General features: G+C 43.0%; 2 protein-coding genes across 5 annotated transcripts in view; one reads left to right on the forward strand and one right to left on the reverse strand.

The window, feature by feature from the left end:
• LOC110491386 (metastasis-associated protein MTA3) overlaps positions 1-6,437 on the reverse strand; it is a 32,241-nt gene extending 25,804 nt beyond the window's left edge. For all 4 annotated transcript variants that reach the window (XM_036946170.1, XM_036946169.1, XM_036946172.1 and 1 more), the window contains exons 1-3: positions 6,122-6,437; positions 1,369-1,436; positions 309-402 (exon numbers count right to left, since the gene is read on the reverse strand). In XM_036946170.1, the coding sequence (XP_036802065.1) occupies positions 309-402; positions 1,369-1,436; positions 6,122-6,149 (190 nt within the window). In that variant the 5' untranslated portion in view covers positions 6,150-6,437. The remainder of the gene's footprint in view (positions 1-308; positions 403-1,368; positions 1,437-6,121) is intronic.
• Positions 6,438-9,224: 2,787 nt separating this feature from the next.
• Positions 9,225-16,932, forward strand: LOC110491387 (potassium voltage-gated channel subfamily G member 3). Its single transcript, XM_021564792.2, has 4 exons — positions 9,225-10,033; positions 12,448-12,622; positions 12,987-13,053; positions 13,740-16,932. Exons 1-4 carry the CDS (start codon positions 9,613-9,615, stop codon positions 14,322-14,324), a joined length of 1,248 nt encoding a protein of 415 aa, XP_021420467.1. The 5' UTR covers positions 9,225-9,612; the 3' UTR covers positions 14,325-16,932.
• Positions 16,933-17,406: the final 474 nt, after the last annotated feature.

The raw sequence follows: 17,406 nt of genomic DNA on the forward strand, positions 1-17,406 counted from the left end.
CACCTACGTGCGTGTTTGTCAGCCAACTGTATGAGGCTGTGTGAGATGTCTCTCCTACTGTAGAAACACACTACACACACACACACACACCCACAGGGCCACCTACGTGCGTGTTTGTCAGCCAACTGTATGAGGCTGTGTGAGATGTCTCTCCTTCTGTAGAAACACACTACACACACACACACACACCCACAGGGCCACCTACGTGCGTGTTTGTCAGCCAACTGTATGAGGCTGTGTGAGATGTCTCTCCTTCTGTAGAAACACACTACACACACACACACACACACACCCACAGGGCCACCTACGTGCGTGTTTGTCAGCCAACTGTATGAGGCTGTGTGAGATGTCTCTCCTTCTGTAAAAACACACCACCTTGGCCTCCACATTGCCACTGGCCGTCTGAAGAGAGAGAAGAGAGAGGTTAAACACTAATTTATCACATAAATACTACTCAAATTTATGACTGGCTGTTTTATGGGAGGGGGAAAGAGAGTTCCAACACTTTAAAAACAGCGTCTTGAATTGCATTTAGAGAGAGGCAGGGAAATACAATGACTAACTAACAAGAAGACCAAGATTTTAATTTCCCATGAGACTTTTCTCCCTGACCTAATAGCCATGACACTGACTGATAGATACATTGAAAGATTGTGGATGTAACTGGACAAGCAGATGTTTTGTCTCCTCTGAGATAAAAACAAGTTGACGGAAGGGCATGGAGGAAGAGAGGAAAGAGCGATGGAGGTACGGATGACAGAGGGAAGGAGGTACGGATGATGAGGGAAGGAGGTACGGATGACAGAGGGAAGGAGGTACGGATGACAGAGGGAAGGAGGTACGGATGACAGAGGGAAGGAGGTACGGATGAAGAGGGAAGGAGGTACGGATGACAGAGGGAAGGAGGTAAGGATGATAAGGGAAGGAGGTACGGATGACAGAGGGAAGGAGGTACGGATGACAGAGGGAAGGAGGTACGGATGACAGAGGGAAGGAGGTACGGATGACAGAGGGAAGGAGGTACGGATAACAGAGGAAGGAGGTACGGATGACAGAGGGAAGGAGGTACGGATGACAGAGGGAAGGAGGTATGGATGAAGAGGACAGAGGGTGGTACTGAGGGAGAGAAGGGGTGGGAGGAGGTGTGCCCATTCTCACCTTCCGGTTGCCATGGAAATGACAGTTGAAGGCAGGTAACATCTGTTGCTAAGCATCATATTACACACACAATCTCACACTCACACACACTAGCGCAGGACAGGAAAAGTCACAGGATAGACAGGCAGCTATTCGCCGTCAGGCACATCAGCCAGAGTACTTTAATTACCTACACACAAACACACACACACACCCCAGGGCGGGCAGTACCTTGTTTAGTTCTTCTATCCGGCGGATCAGGTAAGGATTGCTGGAGGAATTCTCAATGAATACATAGTCTGGAAGAGAATACAATAACATCACATTGACACACTGCCTGCCACCTTACTGTATAACCACTCCAGCTACTGGGTGTGCAAGCTTTTATTCCAGCCCTGTTCTAACGCCTAATTCAACAACAGGGGAGAACAACCCAATGGGGCTGCAGTTAGCGGGCCAGGCCACTGCATCATGGCTGTGCCATAAAAGATCCAAAACCCTTGGCAGAGGCTGCAGTAGTCAAATAAAGGGAGACAGGGGACATACAGTCAAACACAAACTCTTTCTGAAAGCTGTTGGTTCTGTTCACAGTTGAACAAGTCAATCAGGTCTGAGTGGCACACCTACCTGATAGCCTTTACCTATAGAAGCATATCAACCGTCATCAAAAATGTTTGCTACGTTACTAGACACACACAGGGCAAGTTCCAGGCATAAATGGTCCAATAGCCAGATTACACATTAACAGAGTAGCTATAATATCATTGCTATAATATTATATATCATAGCTGATTGAGTCATTTTCATCCTCTCCTTGTCCCAGTCTGTAATCCACGCGTCTTAAAATGACTATCATCATTCCTGTTCCTAAGAACTCTAAGGTTTCATGCCACAATGACTATCACCCTGTAGCTCTCACATCTGTAATCATGAAGTGCTTTGAGAGGCTGGTTATGGCACACATCAACTCCATCATCCCAGACACCCGAGACCCACTCCAATTTGCATACAGCTTCAACAGATCCATAGACGATGTAAACTCAATTGAACTCCACAGTGCCCTCACCCACTAGATAAGAGGAATACTTATGTGAGAACGCTGTTCATTGTCTACAGCTCAGCGGTCAACACCATTGTCCCCTCCAAGATCGTCACCAAGCTCGGGACCCTGGAACGGAACACCTCCCCCTCTGCAACTGGATCCTGGACTTCCTGACCCAGGTGGTGAGGGTAGGCAAAATCACCTCTGCCACGCTGACCCTCAACACAGGGGCCCCACAGGGGTGTCTGCTTAGTCCCCTCCTGTACTCCCTGTTCACCCACGACTGCATGGCAACGCACGACTCCATCACCATCATCAAGTTTGCTGACGATACAACGGTGGTAGGCCTGATCACCGGCAACAATGACAGTCTAAAGGGTTTAGGTCAGTGACAACAAACTCTCCCTCAACGTCAGTAAGACCAAGGAGCTGATCGTGGACCAGATACAACAAGGGGTGGAGGGGGTGAGCACGCCCCCATCCACATCGACGGGGCTGCAGTGGAGTGGACCGAGAGCCTTAAGTTCCTTGGTGTCCAAATCACTAAGGACTCAAAATGGTCCACTCACACAGTCGTGAAGGCACAAAAGTGCCTTTTCTGACTCAGGAAGTTGAAAGGGTTTGGCATGGACCCTCAAATCCTCAAAACGTGTTACAGCTGCATCACTGCTTGGTTTGGCAACAGCATCGCTCCCTGTCATCCAGGACCTCTATAACAGCAGTACCAGTGCATCAAGTCTGGCACCAACAGGCTCCTGAACAGCTTCTATCCCCAAGCCACAAGACTTCTAAATAGCTAACAGAATGGCTACACAGACTGAGTTGCACTTACAGGAGTCTACACACACACACACACTGACACTTCCAACAACCACGTAATATACACACATTTATACTGACTCTATACACACGCACATACAATCACAATTTACGCTGCTGTTACTCTGTTTATTATATATATATATATATATATATACACATATACCTACTCCCCTTTCCCCTATACATACAATACCTTCAGAAAGTATTCATACCCCTTGATTTATTCCACATTTTGTGTTACCATCTGCACACAATATCACATAATGACAAAGTGAGAACATGTTCAGAATTTTTTTTTGCTTACTGAATTGAAAATGAAATACCACATTTACATAAGTGCTCACACCGGTGACTTAATCCATGCAAAAATCACCTTTGGCAGCGATTACAGCTGTGAGTCTAAGAGTTTTGCACACCTGGATTGTACAATATTTGCACAATTCTTCAAGCTCTGTCAAGTTGGTTGGTGATCATTGTTAGACAGCTATTTTCAAGTCTTGCCATAGGTTTTCACGCCAGTTTAAGTCAAAACTGTATCTAGGCCACAGGAACATTCAATGTCATCTTGGTAAGCAACACCAGTGTATATTTGGCCTTGTGTTGTAGGTTATTGTCCTGCTGAAAGGTGGAATCATCTCCCAGTGTCTGGTGGAAAGCAGACTGAACAAGGTTTTATTCTAGGATTTTACCTGTGCTTAGCTCCATTAGATTCATTTTTTATCCTGAAAAACTCCCCAGTCCTTACAGATTACAAGCATACCATTACATGATGCAGCCAACCATATGCTTGAAAATACGGAGTGGTACTCAGTATTATGTGTATTGAATTTTCCCAAAACATAACTTTGTATTCTGGACAAAAAGTAAATTGTTTTGCCACATTTTTGCAGTATTACTTTAGTTCCTTGTTTCAAACAGGATGCATGTTTTTGAATATTTTTATTTTGTCAATTAGGTTAAAATTGTGGAGTAACTACAATGTTGTTGATCCAGCCACGATTTTGTATTTTGAATTTGGCGCACTCCAATTTCACCGGATGTGATCGAATTTGATCCCGCTAGCGAGATCTCCACTCTAAGAATAAACTCTGTAACTGTTTTAAAGTCACCTTTGGCCTCATGGTGAAATCACTGAGCAGTTTCCTTCCTCTCCAGCAACTGAGTTAGGAAGGATGCCGGTATCTTCGTAGTAACTGGGTGTATTGATACATCATCCAAAGTGTAATTAATAACTTCACCATGCTCAAAGGGATATTCAATGTCTTTCTAACAATAGTTGTCCTTCTTTGTGAGACATTGGAAAACCTCCCTGGTCTTTGTGGTTGAAATGCATTACTCGACTGAGGGACCTTACAGATAATTGTATGTATGTGTGGGGTACAGAGATGATGTAGTCATTCAAAAATCATTTTCAAACCTATTACTGCACACAAGAGTGTCCATTAAATTAATTATTTGACTTGTTAAGCAAATGTTTACTCCTGAACTTATTTAGACGTTCCATAACAAAAGGGGTTGAATACTTAATGACTCCAGACATTTCAACTTTTCACTCATTTGTTTAAAGAAATCTCAAAACATAATTCTGCTTTGACATTATGCAGTATTGTGTGTAGGCCAGTAACACAAAATCTCAAATGTTTTTGTTATACCTTATTTATTGCTACGTTGATATTGATTACTGCATTGTTGGGTTTGGCTTGCAATTTTTTTTTGCAATTTCACTGTACTTGTGTACGTGACATGACAACTTTAAACGGCAGGGTAGCCTAGAGCGTTGGACTACTAACCGGAAGGTTGCAAGTTCAAACCCCCGAGCTGACAAGGTGCAAATCTGTCGTTCTGCCCCTGAACAGGCAGTTAACCCACTATTCATAGGCCGTCATTGAAAATAAGAATTTGTTCTTAACTGACTTGCCTAGTTAAATAAAAGGTACAATAAAAATTGATACAATGCAAACACACAGTGACATCCGGTGGAAAACATAGCCCTAAATAACTGTGAAAAAGATGACAATTGATCAGACATCCACGTGACGTACATTCCGATACTCTGTAGCCGATAAGAAAAAAAAGCATCGTTACATTGTTTCCAGGTCATCCTTTCACCCAGCAGTGTTTTACGTTATTATACATGCAAGATACTATCCTTTACCGCTGCCTTTGTTGCCCAGGGCAGATGCTCTGGGATCATTATCATAAACAGTAGCTAATGGGACACGATATGTTCATGTCACGTCGATACAAAGTGATTGTCGTAGCAAATTAGGAGAGCATCTTCGCTAACCTTAACCTCAGTCTCCTAACCGGGTACAAAAAAGTAACTTCTGTATCGAAGTGGCGTGACAATAGTGTTTCCCCACTGGCTCGTCTCGCAAACGTGAAAGACTAGTTCACGTGACGCCATGAGACAATGTCGGAATCGAATGGCATCAACAGCTAGTTAGCTAGAAGAGAAAAAACAGCTAGCTAGGTGGATAACCTGGGAAACTAACTGCATAGCTAGCTACCTGGAGCTGATTATCAGCAAAACTACAAGAAACAGATGCATGGGCCATTCCCCTCACAATATCAAACAAAGCATTATTAGCTGGCTATAGCGGTTAAGATAATCCATTGAATTGGCAACAAAGCATGCACTTCTAGTCAGTTGACTCGTTAGCTAGCTGTTAGCTAGCACAATAAGGAGCCGTATTACATGGATGCGTGCCAAAAAGGAGCCAAATACAAAGGCACCTCTTCCTAACAATAATCATAAAGACAATCCAACGTGCACTCGACAAATCATGCAATGCATGTCTGTGCATGTGTATATAAAATGGGATATTACGTGAAAATAAGAGTACATAAAGCTAAAGTAGAAAATAGTCATGTTTATGGTGTAACATGCTAGCTAATGGCTAGCTGACTGACTGGTATGGCCACGATAGTCGCGAGGCCTGACCCATTAGATTCCCAAATATTTGGAAATCCATGCATTTCTCCTGTAAATGACGGCACACGTTTGCCTGCCAATTATAATAATTTACAATATATCTATATCTGAGAAAAGAACACATTCGCCGATATTGAGAGAAAATTAGCATGTTTCGACTTAATCAAAAACCCTATGTGACATACCTCCGACCCGGTACATGTTGGCGGCCATTTCTGCCCTCCCGGTGTGTAAAAACACAAACCATAAACTAACCGAAAATGTTATCAATAAATAAAGCGATCAGTTGTTAAAGTCCTGTGGTCGGTTTAAAAAAAAAAAACGTTGAAGTTAGAAAGTGAGTTTGTGGGGGGGTTGAGCGGGAGATTTTGGTGCGGTGCCCCCTATCTGTCTACCTTCTCACAGTACAATACAGTAGTACTGGGCGCACACACAGAGAGAGAGGCACACACACAACCAAAAGACTCCGATCAACCCGAAACCATAGGCTTCTAGTGACGGTCCCGGAGGAGAGAGGGGGAGGGAGCCAGCAGTTTATATATACACTAGGTGACACATAGGGGGTGCTGTGCTGAAGCCACCGTGTCTCCATCTTGGCACTCCTCACCGTTGTAAAATATATTTTAGAAGCTATAGAATTGTATTAATTAATGTCTACATTCATTTTTGCCATACGTATTCTATTACGGACACCTTAAAGGAGCAATATGCAGAAATATCTCCGCCATTTCCTGGATGCTAAAATTCAAATAGTTTGCCTAATTTCAGTTTATGTGACAAAACAAGCAGTATGTAGGGAATTATTGTACCATCTAAACCGTCTTGTAATGTATTTCCCATAACCAACAATATTGTTTTTTTCAGCTGTTTGAAGCTCGTGTACAAAACCGAAAGTAGAAGATGCAAAAACTAAGCATAAGAACGGGAAGCATAGAAATAGCACAGATAACAGATCTATTGGTTCTTAGACTTGCTTGTAATCCGAATTAAATATCTATAACTCACATCTCTATGTGAATTTGGTCGGCTCCCCAAAAAGTTAGATATTGTGGCATTAATGCATACTCTTAAATTATTTAGGTGAGCTTTAAATAAAAATACAAACATACATATTTTCCTTAAAGTATACTTTTTTTGTGATTGCTAATGTTACTGGCCCCACTACAAAAAAAAAAAAAAACTTAAATACATGTAATTTTGTCCCTGAAAGATTTAGTTGAAATATTGTAGAATTCCATTCATTCCTATGGAGGACTGCCCCTACTGGGGAGTGCCATTATGGCCGACCTGTGGTTTCAAAGCCTCTTGATGGCCAAAACATAGAATCAGTAATCCAGGGTTTATATACATCATTTGAGAGAACTAGCCTAGGCCTACTGCGACGTGACACACACACACACACACACACACACAAACACACACACAAGCACACACACACACAATCACACACACAAGCACACACACAAGCACACACACACACACACACACACACACACACACACACACACACACACACACACACACACACACACAAGCACACACACACACACACACACACATCACTAAGTAATTTGAGCTTTGTTACCGCATGCTGCGTCACCTTATAGCCTATTCTGCAGTTCCAGGTTATTCTATAGATTTCTTATATGTTGCTTTACTGCACTAGGCTACACAACAGTATGATACTGTATAACCTGAATATAGTAGATTACCACACGAATGTGTTTTACAGTATTAATTATGGTGCATTGTTGGAAAATGTGTGCAGGGAAAGAGTTTCTGTCTCGTTAACATATTTTAAGGTGTGTCTTGTAAAGTTGCAGCCGTGAATGAGACTGCTGCACCCCCACGGAATGCAGTAACATACTGTATTTTATGAATTCTACAAACCTTGTCCTGAAACTCTACATTAACTTACTGGACAATTGCTGCCAGACATGTACTGAAATTCCAAATACAATATCATAATGCATTTCTGGAGTGCCAAAAACCTTTTGAACACTAATTAGTGCATGGTTTTGTTGTTTCTTAGTCATCAACATATTTTGAGGCTTGCCTTGTACGTGACTATATTTGTTGCACCCATTTGTGAGATTCCTGTGCCAATTCAAGTGATAAGTGTTGGTAGTTCCCTAGCTATTACATGGAAATAGGGAACAGAGTGGTAGTGGGTCTTAAATCTTTTAATGGTTGAATATTTACCCATGTCCAGTTGAGCTGTTTTGCCCTTCAATCGGGGCCAGTTTGGAAGTCTTTGTTTATGCTTCTAAAGAGTGCAAGTGTTCCTTAATATCCTGTAATATGTGAATGCCTAGAGCCAACCTGCTTGCTCTAATCCCTTGTAATTACAATATAATATACTGTGGAAATACATTTCTTACGAGTGAATAGCCACTTTGCCTGTATCGTACTGTGTTTCATTGCTCTGGCATCAAGTTACCGTGAGTATCTCAGTAATGTATTGGCACTATCCAGAGATAGTCAGAGATCTATCATAAGACATCTTGTTTTAATTACAATTATTTTGGAGACCAATACACTAACTACAACAACATTTTCAGTAACGTTACAGAAAAGTTTTACTTGCTATCAATATGATATGTGTTTTTTTTATCAACCTTGGTTGAATGCACTGACAGCACCTGCTGAATGATAAAAATGTAAACGCAAAAATAAAAACGTGCAAAAAACACTGGGTCAAATGTCGCTGCATGGATAATTCCAGTAATATAAATGTAAATTAGATTACAGTAACATTTTAGGCAACAAAAAATAGATTACCGTAAAATGGATTACAGTAGCTGTACTGTAAAATAAATTACAGTAACTTACTGGCTAATTTCTGCCAGTAAGTTGCTGTACTTTTTACAGGAAATGTTTTACAGTGTACATCTGGTGAAAACATTCATATTCACAACAATTCTAGCTAACATAGTCCATAACACTTTGCATTAACAGAAACATTTATTTTAAACTATAGGTTGTCACTGCCAAGTTATCCTTTCCAATGTAATTCGTACTCTTTGGGTCCGAATGTCTGTCTGTCTGTCTCTGGATCTGTGTGTGGGCGTGAAGTATAGGCAATAAGCTGTTCATAAACGGCCCTATTTCGTGTTCTGATCGCCTCTCGTTGGCAGCTCTATCCCAGACGTGTTACCATGGTGCGCAATGTTTATCTAGCGTGTGAGTGTGTGTGTGTGTGTGCGCGCGCGTGTGCGTGCGTGCGTACATGTGTGTTGAGAAAGGGGGAGATTTGTGACATCACAGAGAGGGAGTGGGGTGGTGGAAAGCGAGTGGTTGGTGCAGACGGAGAAGAGAGAGGAGAGGAGCAGTTTCCATCCCGCTCTGGGCGCAACCTCATCCATCAATCCATGGGAGCAGAGACATTACCCTTTCCTCTATAGTGGAGATCAGTCGGAGTCCATCTCCTGTGCGTAAAACACCAAGGACAGCCTGGAGTCAAGAAGTGCGCCAGGACGGATCCGGAGAACCCGGGTCTATACCGACGGCAGAGGAAGTTTCTTCTCTGCCTGATTGTTCCCTCCAGAGTGATTTAGTCATTTGGTTTGCTTGACTTTTGATCTCCGTGGTAGGAGAGGAGATGGGACACCGCCAGACCTGAGGACATTTCTGGATTGTGAGTGTACGGTTAGGCTACCGTGGACCGGAGAGAGGGATGAAGTTCGGTAAGAAGAGCGTCTGTGTACTGAACGTGGGGGGTACCCGGTACGCATTCCCTGGCGAGGTGATCCGTGATTTCCCACTTCAGCGCGTGAGCCGCCTGCACGCCTGTGTCACGGAGAAGGAAGTCCTCGAGGTCTGCGACGACTACGACCAGGATAGCAATGAATTCTTCTTCGACCGGCACGCGCAAGCCTTTGTCTTCATTATGCTATACCTGCGCTCCGGAAAGCTCCGATTCGTCCCGGGAGTGTGCGCGCTCTCCTTTTACAGCGAAATGCTGTACTGGGGGCTTGGGAGCGCGCATCTGGAGTTCTGTTGCCAGCGGAGACTAGACGACACCGGTTACTCCGAAGAGGACCTGATTATGCGCGCGGAGGACAACGAGTCCCGGAGCGAGGTGGAGGTGGAGAAAGGTGTGTGTGTTGTCAGAGGTGTCATGCACTCATTATTTTAGAGGGGGCACAAAAACATGAGGATTGGGTGTGTGTGGGGGGGGGGGGGGGGGGGGGGGGGGGTGTTATCTAAGCATACCTTTTTCCCTGTTCAATTGTTATTTTACTTAATTATGCACATTGATTCATTAAGAACTGTTATGCCTTAGGAGTTTAGTACAACTATCACACTGGTATATAGTGTCATAACCCAATAATTAAATACATTTTAGTCAATTGTGTATCTATTTATTGTCATTTGAGTTTGGAAAAGAACAATCTAAATGGCTGTCAATCTTTGCATGCAGGCATCTAATGATGAATTTCACTGTGGAAAACGTCTATGAATTCATAGGCAGTGATTTTAATTCGCTGTCTATGAATTTCCAACTTCATAAAATTGCTAGGTGGCTCGTATTACAGAGAAACAACAAAACATTATTCATCATTATTCATCAGGAAGGAGTTAATGGCTACATATACTGAAAAAAAATATAAACCTAATGAGGAAGAATTTCAACAATTTTACTGAGTTACAGTTCATATAAGGAAATCAGTCAATTGAAATAAATAAATTTGGCCCAAATCTATGGATTTCACATGGATTTGCCATGGGTGGGCCTGGGAGGGCATAGGCCCACTCACTTGGGAGCCAGGGCAAGCAAAAATTTGAATTCGTTTTTACCCACAAAAGGGCTGGTCTCAGACAACCCTCAGGTGGAAACGCCGGATGGGGCGGTCCTGGGCTGGCGTGGTTACATATGGTCTGCGGTTGTGAGGCTTGTTGGACGTACTGCCAAATTCTCAACAAAAAAAATGTTGGAGGAGGCTTATGGTAGAGAAATGAACACTAAATTATCTGGCAACAGCTCTGGTGGACATTCCTGTAGTCAGTATGCCAATTGCCAGTGGTGGAAAAAGTACACAATTGTCATACTTGAGTAAAAGTAAAGATACCTTAATAGAAAATGACTCAAATAAAAGTGCAAGTCACCCAGTAAAATACTACTTGAGTCAAAGTCTAAAAATATTTGGTCTTAAATATACATAAGTATCAAAAGTAAATATAACTGCTAAAATATACTTAAGTATCAAAAGTGAAAGTACGAATTATTTAAAATTCAACATATTATTTATTTTATTTATTTAACCTTTATATTAAGCAAATCAGACAGCACAATTTTCCTGTTTTTTTTAATTTAGTGATAGCAAGAGGCACGCTCCAACACTCAGACATAATTTACAAACGAAGCATGGGCTTAGTGAGTCCGCTAGATCAGAGGCAGTAGGGATGACCAGGGATGATCTCTTGATACATCTGTGAATTAGGCCATTTTCCTGTCCTGCTAAGCGTTCAAAATGTATGGAGTAAAAAGTACATCATTTTCTTTAGGAATGTAGTGAGGTAAAAGTAAAAGTTGTCAAAAATATAAATAGTAAAGTCCAGATACTACAAAAAACTACTTAATTAAGTAGTACTTTCAAATATTTTTACATAAGTACTTTACACCACTGCCAATTGCACGCTCCCCCAGAACTTCAGACATCTGTGGCATTGTGTTGTGTGACAAAACTGCACATTTTAGAGTGGCCTTTTATTGTCCCCGGCATATGGTGCACTTGTGTAATGATCATGCTGTTTAATCAGCTTTTTGATATACCACACCTGTCAGGTGGGTGGATGGTCTTGGAAAAGAAGAAATGCTCACCAACAGGGATGTAAACTCATTTGTGCACTACATTTGAGAGAAATAAGCTTTGTGAGCATATGGAACATTTTGGGGATCTTTTACTTCAGCTCATGAAACATGAGACCAACACTTTACATATTGTGTTTATATTTTTGTTCAGTATAGCTTGATCAAATTAATTTACAAACATACCTCAGTCACCAGAAGCTAAAATCAACTCAAACAATGTGTGTGTCGCTCTACAGTCTTCCTCCTCCGCTGGCAATACTGCACACACTAGAGTAGCGTCCTGCCTAGGCATCTCTTTGCTCCTTGCACCTTGGAAAGAACCATTGACTAGGGAGAGAGTGGGGGGGGGGGGGTACTCGTTGCCTGGCCCAGTCAGTGTGCCCCCTCCACCAGACACCACTGACGGAATATTGTTTTTTTTAAATAATGATAAAAGATGGGCTTAAAAATGTTTAGTAATCAATTAAACGTCTGAAAAATAAACAAATAGGACAAATCTGAGTTGCCAAGTGCCTTTGTGCCCCCTATGGGTGTTGGGAGCCCCATCTCAAATGCCAGTTAAATAGTTAGATGCCACTGTCTGTCACTGTCTGCCACTGGCCTTTGAGTGTGATATGTTTGACACATGTAATACAGACGTGTGTGTGTGTGTGTGTGTGTGTGTGTGTGTGTGTGTGTGTGTGTGTGTGTGTGTAGGATCAGGGTGGCTAGAGTGGATGCGTCGGACCTTCGAGGAACCGGGGTCGTCGGTGGCGGCTCAACTCCTCGCTTTGCTGTCCGTCATCTTCGTCATCGTCTCCATGGTGATGCTGTGTATGAGCACGCTGCCAGATTGGAACACGGCAAAACACAACACAGTGGAAGAGCACAGGTACACACACACTCACAAAAGCGCACGCAAGCAGGGGTCATTGAATTTCAGTCGAACCAGGGTGTTCGTGTGTGTGTGAGTGTGTGTATGGGAGTGTGTGTGATGATTGTGGGCTTCTCGGTAAGATGGATCGGTGACAACAAGCAGCCGGATGCTGCACAGCAGACAGCCATTGGCTTTAATTTAAAACATTAATTATCCGCACACACAGACCTCTAATAACCTGGCTGCGAATCAATAAGCAATCAGACGTAGCTACAACAACAGGACATGTTTTGGCTGGTTAACTCTAACAGTCCTCTTGTCTTCTCTGTGTCTCTCCTTTCCCTCTCTGTGTTTCTCTTTATATACCTCCTTCTTACAGGATTGTGGAGGCGGTGTGTATCGGTTGGTTCACAGCGGAGTGTGTGGTGCGTTTCCTCGTGGCTAAGGTGTGTTATCTTCTTGGTTCCACACACTAAAATATGATTGTTCCTCAAGGGTTCTTTGGTAAGGGTGATGGTTCTATGTGGAACCATAATGGCTCAAAGAACACTTGGAACTCTTCAATGGTTCTTTACGGTTCACAAAATGGTTCTTTGCTCTTTTAGTGATTTAAAATGTAGGGCGGCTCATTCAAATATTTTGGGGTGTGATTTACGTACAGCTCCTTTTTGTGCAACAATGAGTGAGAGTGTCATTCCAGTTTATCTAGTGTCATTACATATTATATATGACTGTGGCTAGTGATTGTGTCTTGTGAAAGACTCATGTATGGCCTTGTGTAATTTGAGAACAGTTAACTAAATCAGTCAGTGGTTCCCAATTTTCTCCTCAGGGACCCCCAGATGTTCCAGAGGTAGCTCACTAGATTCAACTTGTTAATTAACACAATAATAACACCTATGGAATTTTAACAATATAATATGGCTGACCAGAATTAAAAGCCCTGTATTGTTCTACAAAAGGATGTACAATGAACCTTTCAGATTGAGAAAGTTTTTTTATAGAAACATTCTCCATAAAAGCTCTCGAAAGACCATAAAAAATTATTCTATATAGCCCCAAAACGGCTGGTACTTTTCCTTCTTTTTTCATTACATACATTTTCTAACCCAAAAATCTAAATCTAATCCAGGACAAGCTGGTCTTCCTGTGTCGGCCGCTGAACCTGATTGACGTGGCGGCCATCACACCTTACTACGTTTCCATGGTGATGCCAGGCGGAGCAGGGGGATTGTCAGGCGTCGCCGGGGTAACCCTGAGGGTTCTGAGGATGATGCGTGTGTTCTGGCTGGTGAAGCTGGCCAGACACTTCCTGGGATTGCAGACTCTGGGGATGACGCTACGCCGCTGTCGTCACGAGATGGCCACCCTCGCCATTTTCCTTACCGTTGCCACAGCAATATACAGCGCATTGGCTCAGCTGCTGGAGCATGGCCTCGACCCTGACCACCGTAACCTTGACGACCGCAGTAACAGAGGAGGAGACTATGCCAGCATCCCAGCTGCTGCATGGTGGGCTGTCATCTCCATGACGACCGTTGGTTACGGTGACGTTTACCCGGTAACGGTTGGTGGGCGCATGCTGGGCGGGCTGTGTGTGGTCAGTGGCATCGTTCTTCTGGCATTGCCAATCACCTTCATCTACCACAGCTTTGTTCAGTGTTACAACGAACTGAAGCTCCGCTCCGCTAGGTACACACACACACACACACACTGAATATACACAGACAGACAGACAGACAGACAGACAGACAGACAGACACACACAAACACACACACACACACACACACACACACACACACACACACACACACACACACACACACACACACACACACACACACACACACACACACACACACACACATACCCTCTCATCTTCTACAGCTTTGCCCAGCTGCCTAGTTGAACGAACCCCTTCGGCCCCTCCCCCTGAACATGGACCTTTAATGAACTAATAGACTTTTGGACGTTCCTCGTGTCTCCACCAATCCTGTGCCGCCATCTGGAAGCAGGGCAGATGACAGAAGACACACAAAGACCATAAGTCCATGTTTGTATCATATCTCCATGGAAACTACTTTCGCAGAGACAGCTTTTCCCATTTGTGTAGGTTTCAGTCTGAAAAAAAAAGAAGAGAGAGACAAAGAGAGGATGAGATGGCCTGACAGAGATGAAAGAAACAGACAAAGACAGTCGGCATGAGCTCAGCATAAAAGATCAACAGAGACAGTGTGCCTGTTTGTGTGTGTGAATGCATGTGTGAATTTCTATTGATTTTCTCTTAGCAAACTACAAAGTGACAAATTATGTGTTTCTGGTCTCTATGGGCAACAGGTTCCTCGCCTAGTTCAGTTACTGTATGACTGTCAATCATAGCTGTGACGCTGCTGCTCACACACACACACACACACACACACACACACACACTCTCTCTCTCTCTCTCTCTCTCTCTCACTCACACACACACACACACACACACACACACACACACACACACACACACACACACACACACACACACACACACACACACACACACACACACACACACACAACAGACTGTTCAGACCATAAACTGTAGCTACAGAATTGTTAACGGGATATGTGATGCTCCCTACCCTTTACAGATTGGCTAATGGAAAGCCTCACAAATAATTTTTCAATTAGCCTGTTCTTGGAGATACTATAAGGAAGATACATTTTTTACTGAATCGAGAACAAAAAAAGTATCTTAGAAATGTCCGTGCCCAGTTTCAAGTGGTTCTCCAAAAAACCAGAGAATATTCAGAAAGACAGTAAATCCACTTTTTGTATCGAGTGAGAAATGCCTCTTGCATCTTTGTTTTGGTCGCATGTGTGATTTGCTGATCTACTTTTTTAAAAGTATTTATTTATTTCACCAGGTAGGCCAGTTGAGAACAGGTTCTCACACACAACTACACATGGCCGCGGCCGCATCGCATTAAAAACAACGATTTCTTGCAAAGATGTTGGGAAATGCAAGATGTCTGGCTGCTAAAATGGTGAGGGAACTCCTCACTCGGTGCAAAACATGAACTTAATATCTTTCTGAATATTCTCTGGTAAGAACAGGTTAGTTGAAAAATTCCTTGCGAGGCTTTCCATTAGCCAATCTGTAACGGGTATGGGGCATCACATATCCCATGAACAATTGTGTAGCTACAGAAACCATAGTTTCAGACTGGACACAAGTCTGCAGATGATTGGCTGCCTGTGCCTGTGAGTCGCTGTGATTATGAGAGGAGAAATATATGAACCAAACACACACACACTCCCTCTCATCCCCCTGTAAATCCCTCTCTGGCTTCCTCTCATCCGTCTCCATGCTTCCTCCTGCCCCCCCCCCCCCCCCCCCCCCCCCCCCCACCCCTCAATCCTTATGTAGCTGCACTGTTATTAGTGCTTTATGATTGCAATTACAAATGCTTATAAGTTGAACACTCATTAAATCATCCAACTTTATTGGCAAGCAATTTACAGTTGAAGAACATTCTTTGTTTTTGATAGGAAGCATATCTAGGTGCACTTATTTATATCCCAATGTTTAATTGACAGTTAGCCTAATAAACAAATTATAAACCTTTATAAAGATAATCTAATTGTGAAGTTTTACCCTGTGTTCTTTGGTACTGTCACAGTTCCTTCCACCAATTGAATGCCCTTTGAACGTTTGAAAAATATATAGATTTCCTAAAACTTCATAGAAAACAATTTTCCCATCTCAAGAAAATAAATACTATAGTAAGTGTCTATTAACAGGGTTGACTGTAACAGGGTTGACTGTAACAGGGTTGACTGTAACAGGGTTGATTGTAACAGGCTTGACTGGAATAGGGTTGACTGGAATAGGGTTGACTGTAACAGGGTTGACTGTAACAGGGTTGACTGGAATAGGGTTGACTGTAACAGGGTTGACTGTAACAGGGTTGATTGTAACAGGCTTGACTGGAATAGGGTTGACTGGAATAGGGTTGACTGTAATAGGGTTGACTGGAATAGGGTTGACTGTAACAGGGTTGACTGTAACAGGGTTGACTGTAACAAGGTTGACTGGAATAGGGTTGACTGTAACAGGGTTGACTGTAACAGGGTTGACTGGAATAGGGTTGACTGTAACAGGGTTGACTGTAACAGGGTTGATTGTAACAGGATTGACTGGAATAGGGTTGACTGTAACAGGGTTGACTGTAACAGGGTTGATTGTAACAGGCTTGACTGGAATAGGGTTGACTGGAATAGGGTTGACTGTAACAGGGTTGACTGTAACAGGGTTGACTGTAACAGGGTTGACTGTAACAGGGTTGACTGTAACAAGGTTGACTGGAATAGGGTTGACTGTAACAGGGTTGACTGTAACAGGGTTGACTGGAATAGGGTTGACTGTAACAGGGTTGACTGTAACAGGGTTGACTGTAACAGGGTTGATTGTAACAGGATTGACTGGAATAGGGTTGACTGTAACAGGGTTGACTGTAACAGGGTTGACTGGAATAGGGTTGACTGTAACAGGGTTGACTAACGGGGTTGACTGTAACAGGGTTGACTGTAACAGGGTTGACTGTAACAGGGTTGACTGTAACAGGGTTGACTGGAATAAGGTTGACTGTAACAGGGTTGACTGTAACAGGGTTGACTGTAACAGGGTTGACTGTAACAGGGTTGACTGTAACAGGGTTGACTGTAACAGGGCTGACTGTACAGTGTTGACTGTAACAGGATTGACTGGAATAGGGTTGACTGTAACAGGATTGACTGGAATAGGGTTGACTGTAAC

The sequence above is a fragment of the Oncorhynchus mykiss genome, chromosome 16, assembly GCF_013265735.2.
Source record: "Oncorhynchus mykiss isolate Arlee chromosome 16, USDA_OmykA_1.1, whole genome shotgun sequence".
Classification (NCBI taxonomy): Eukaryota; Metazoa; Chordata; class Actinopteri; order Salmoniformes; family Salmonidae; genus Oncorhynchus; species Oncorhynchus mykiss.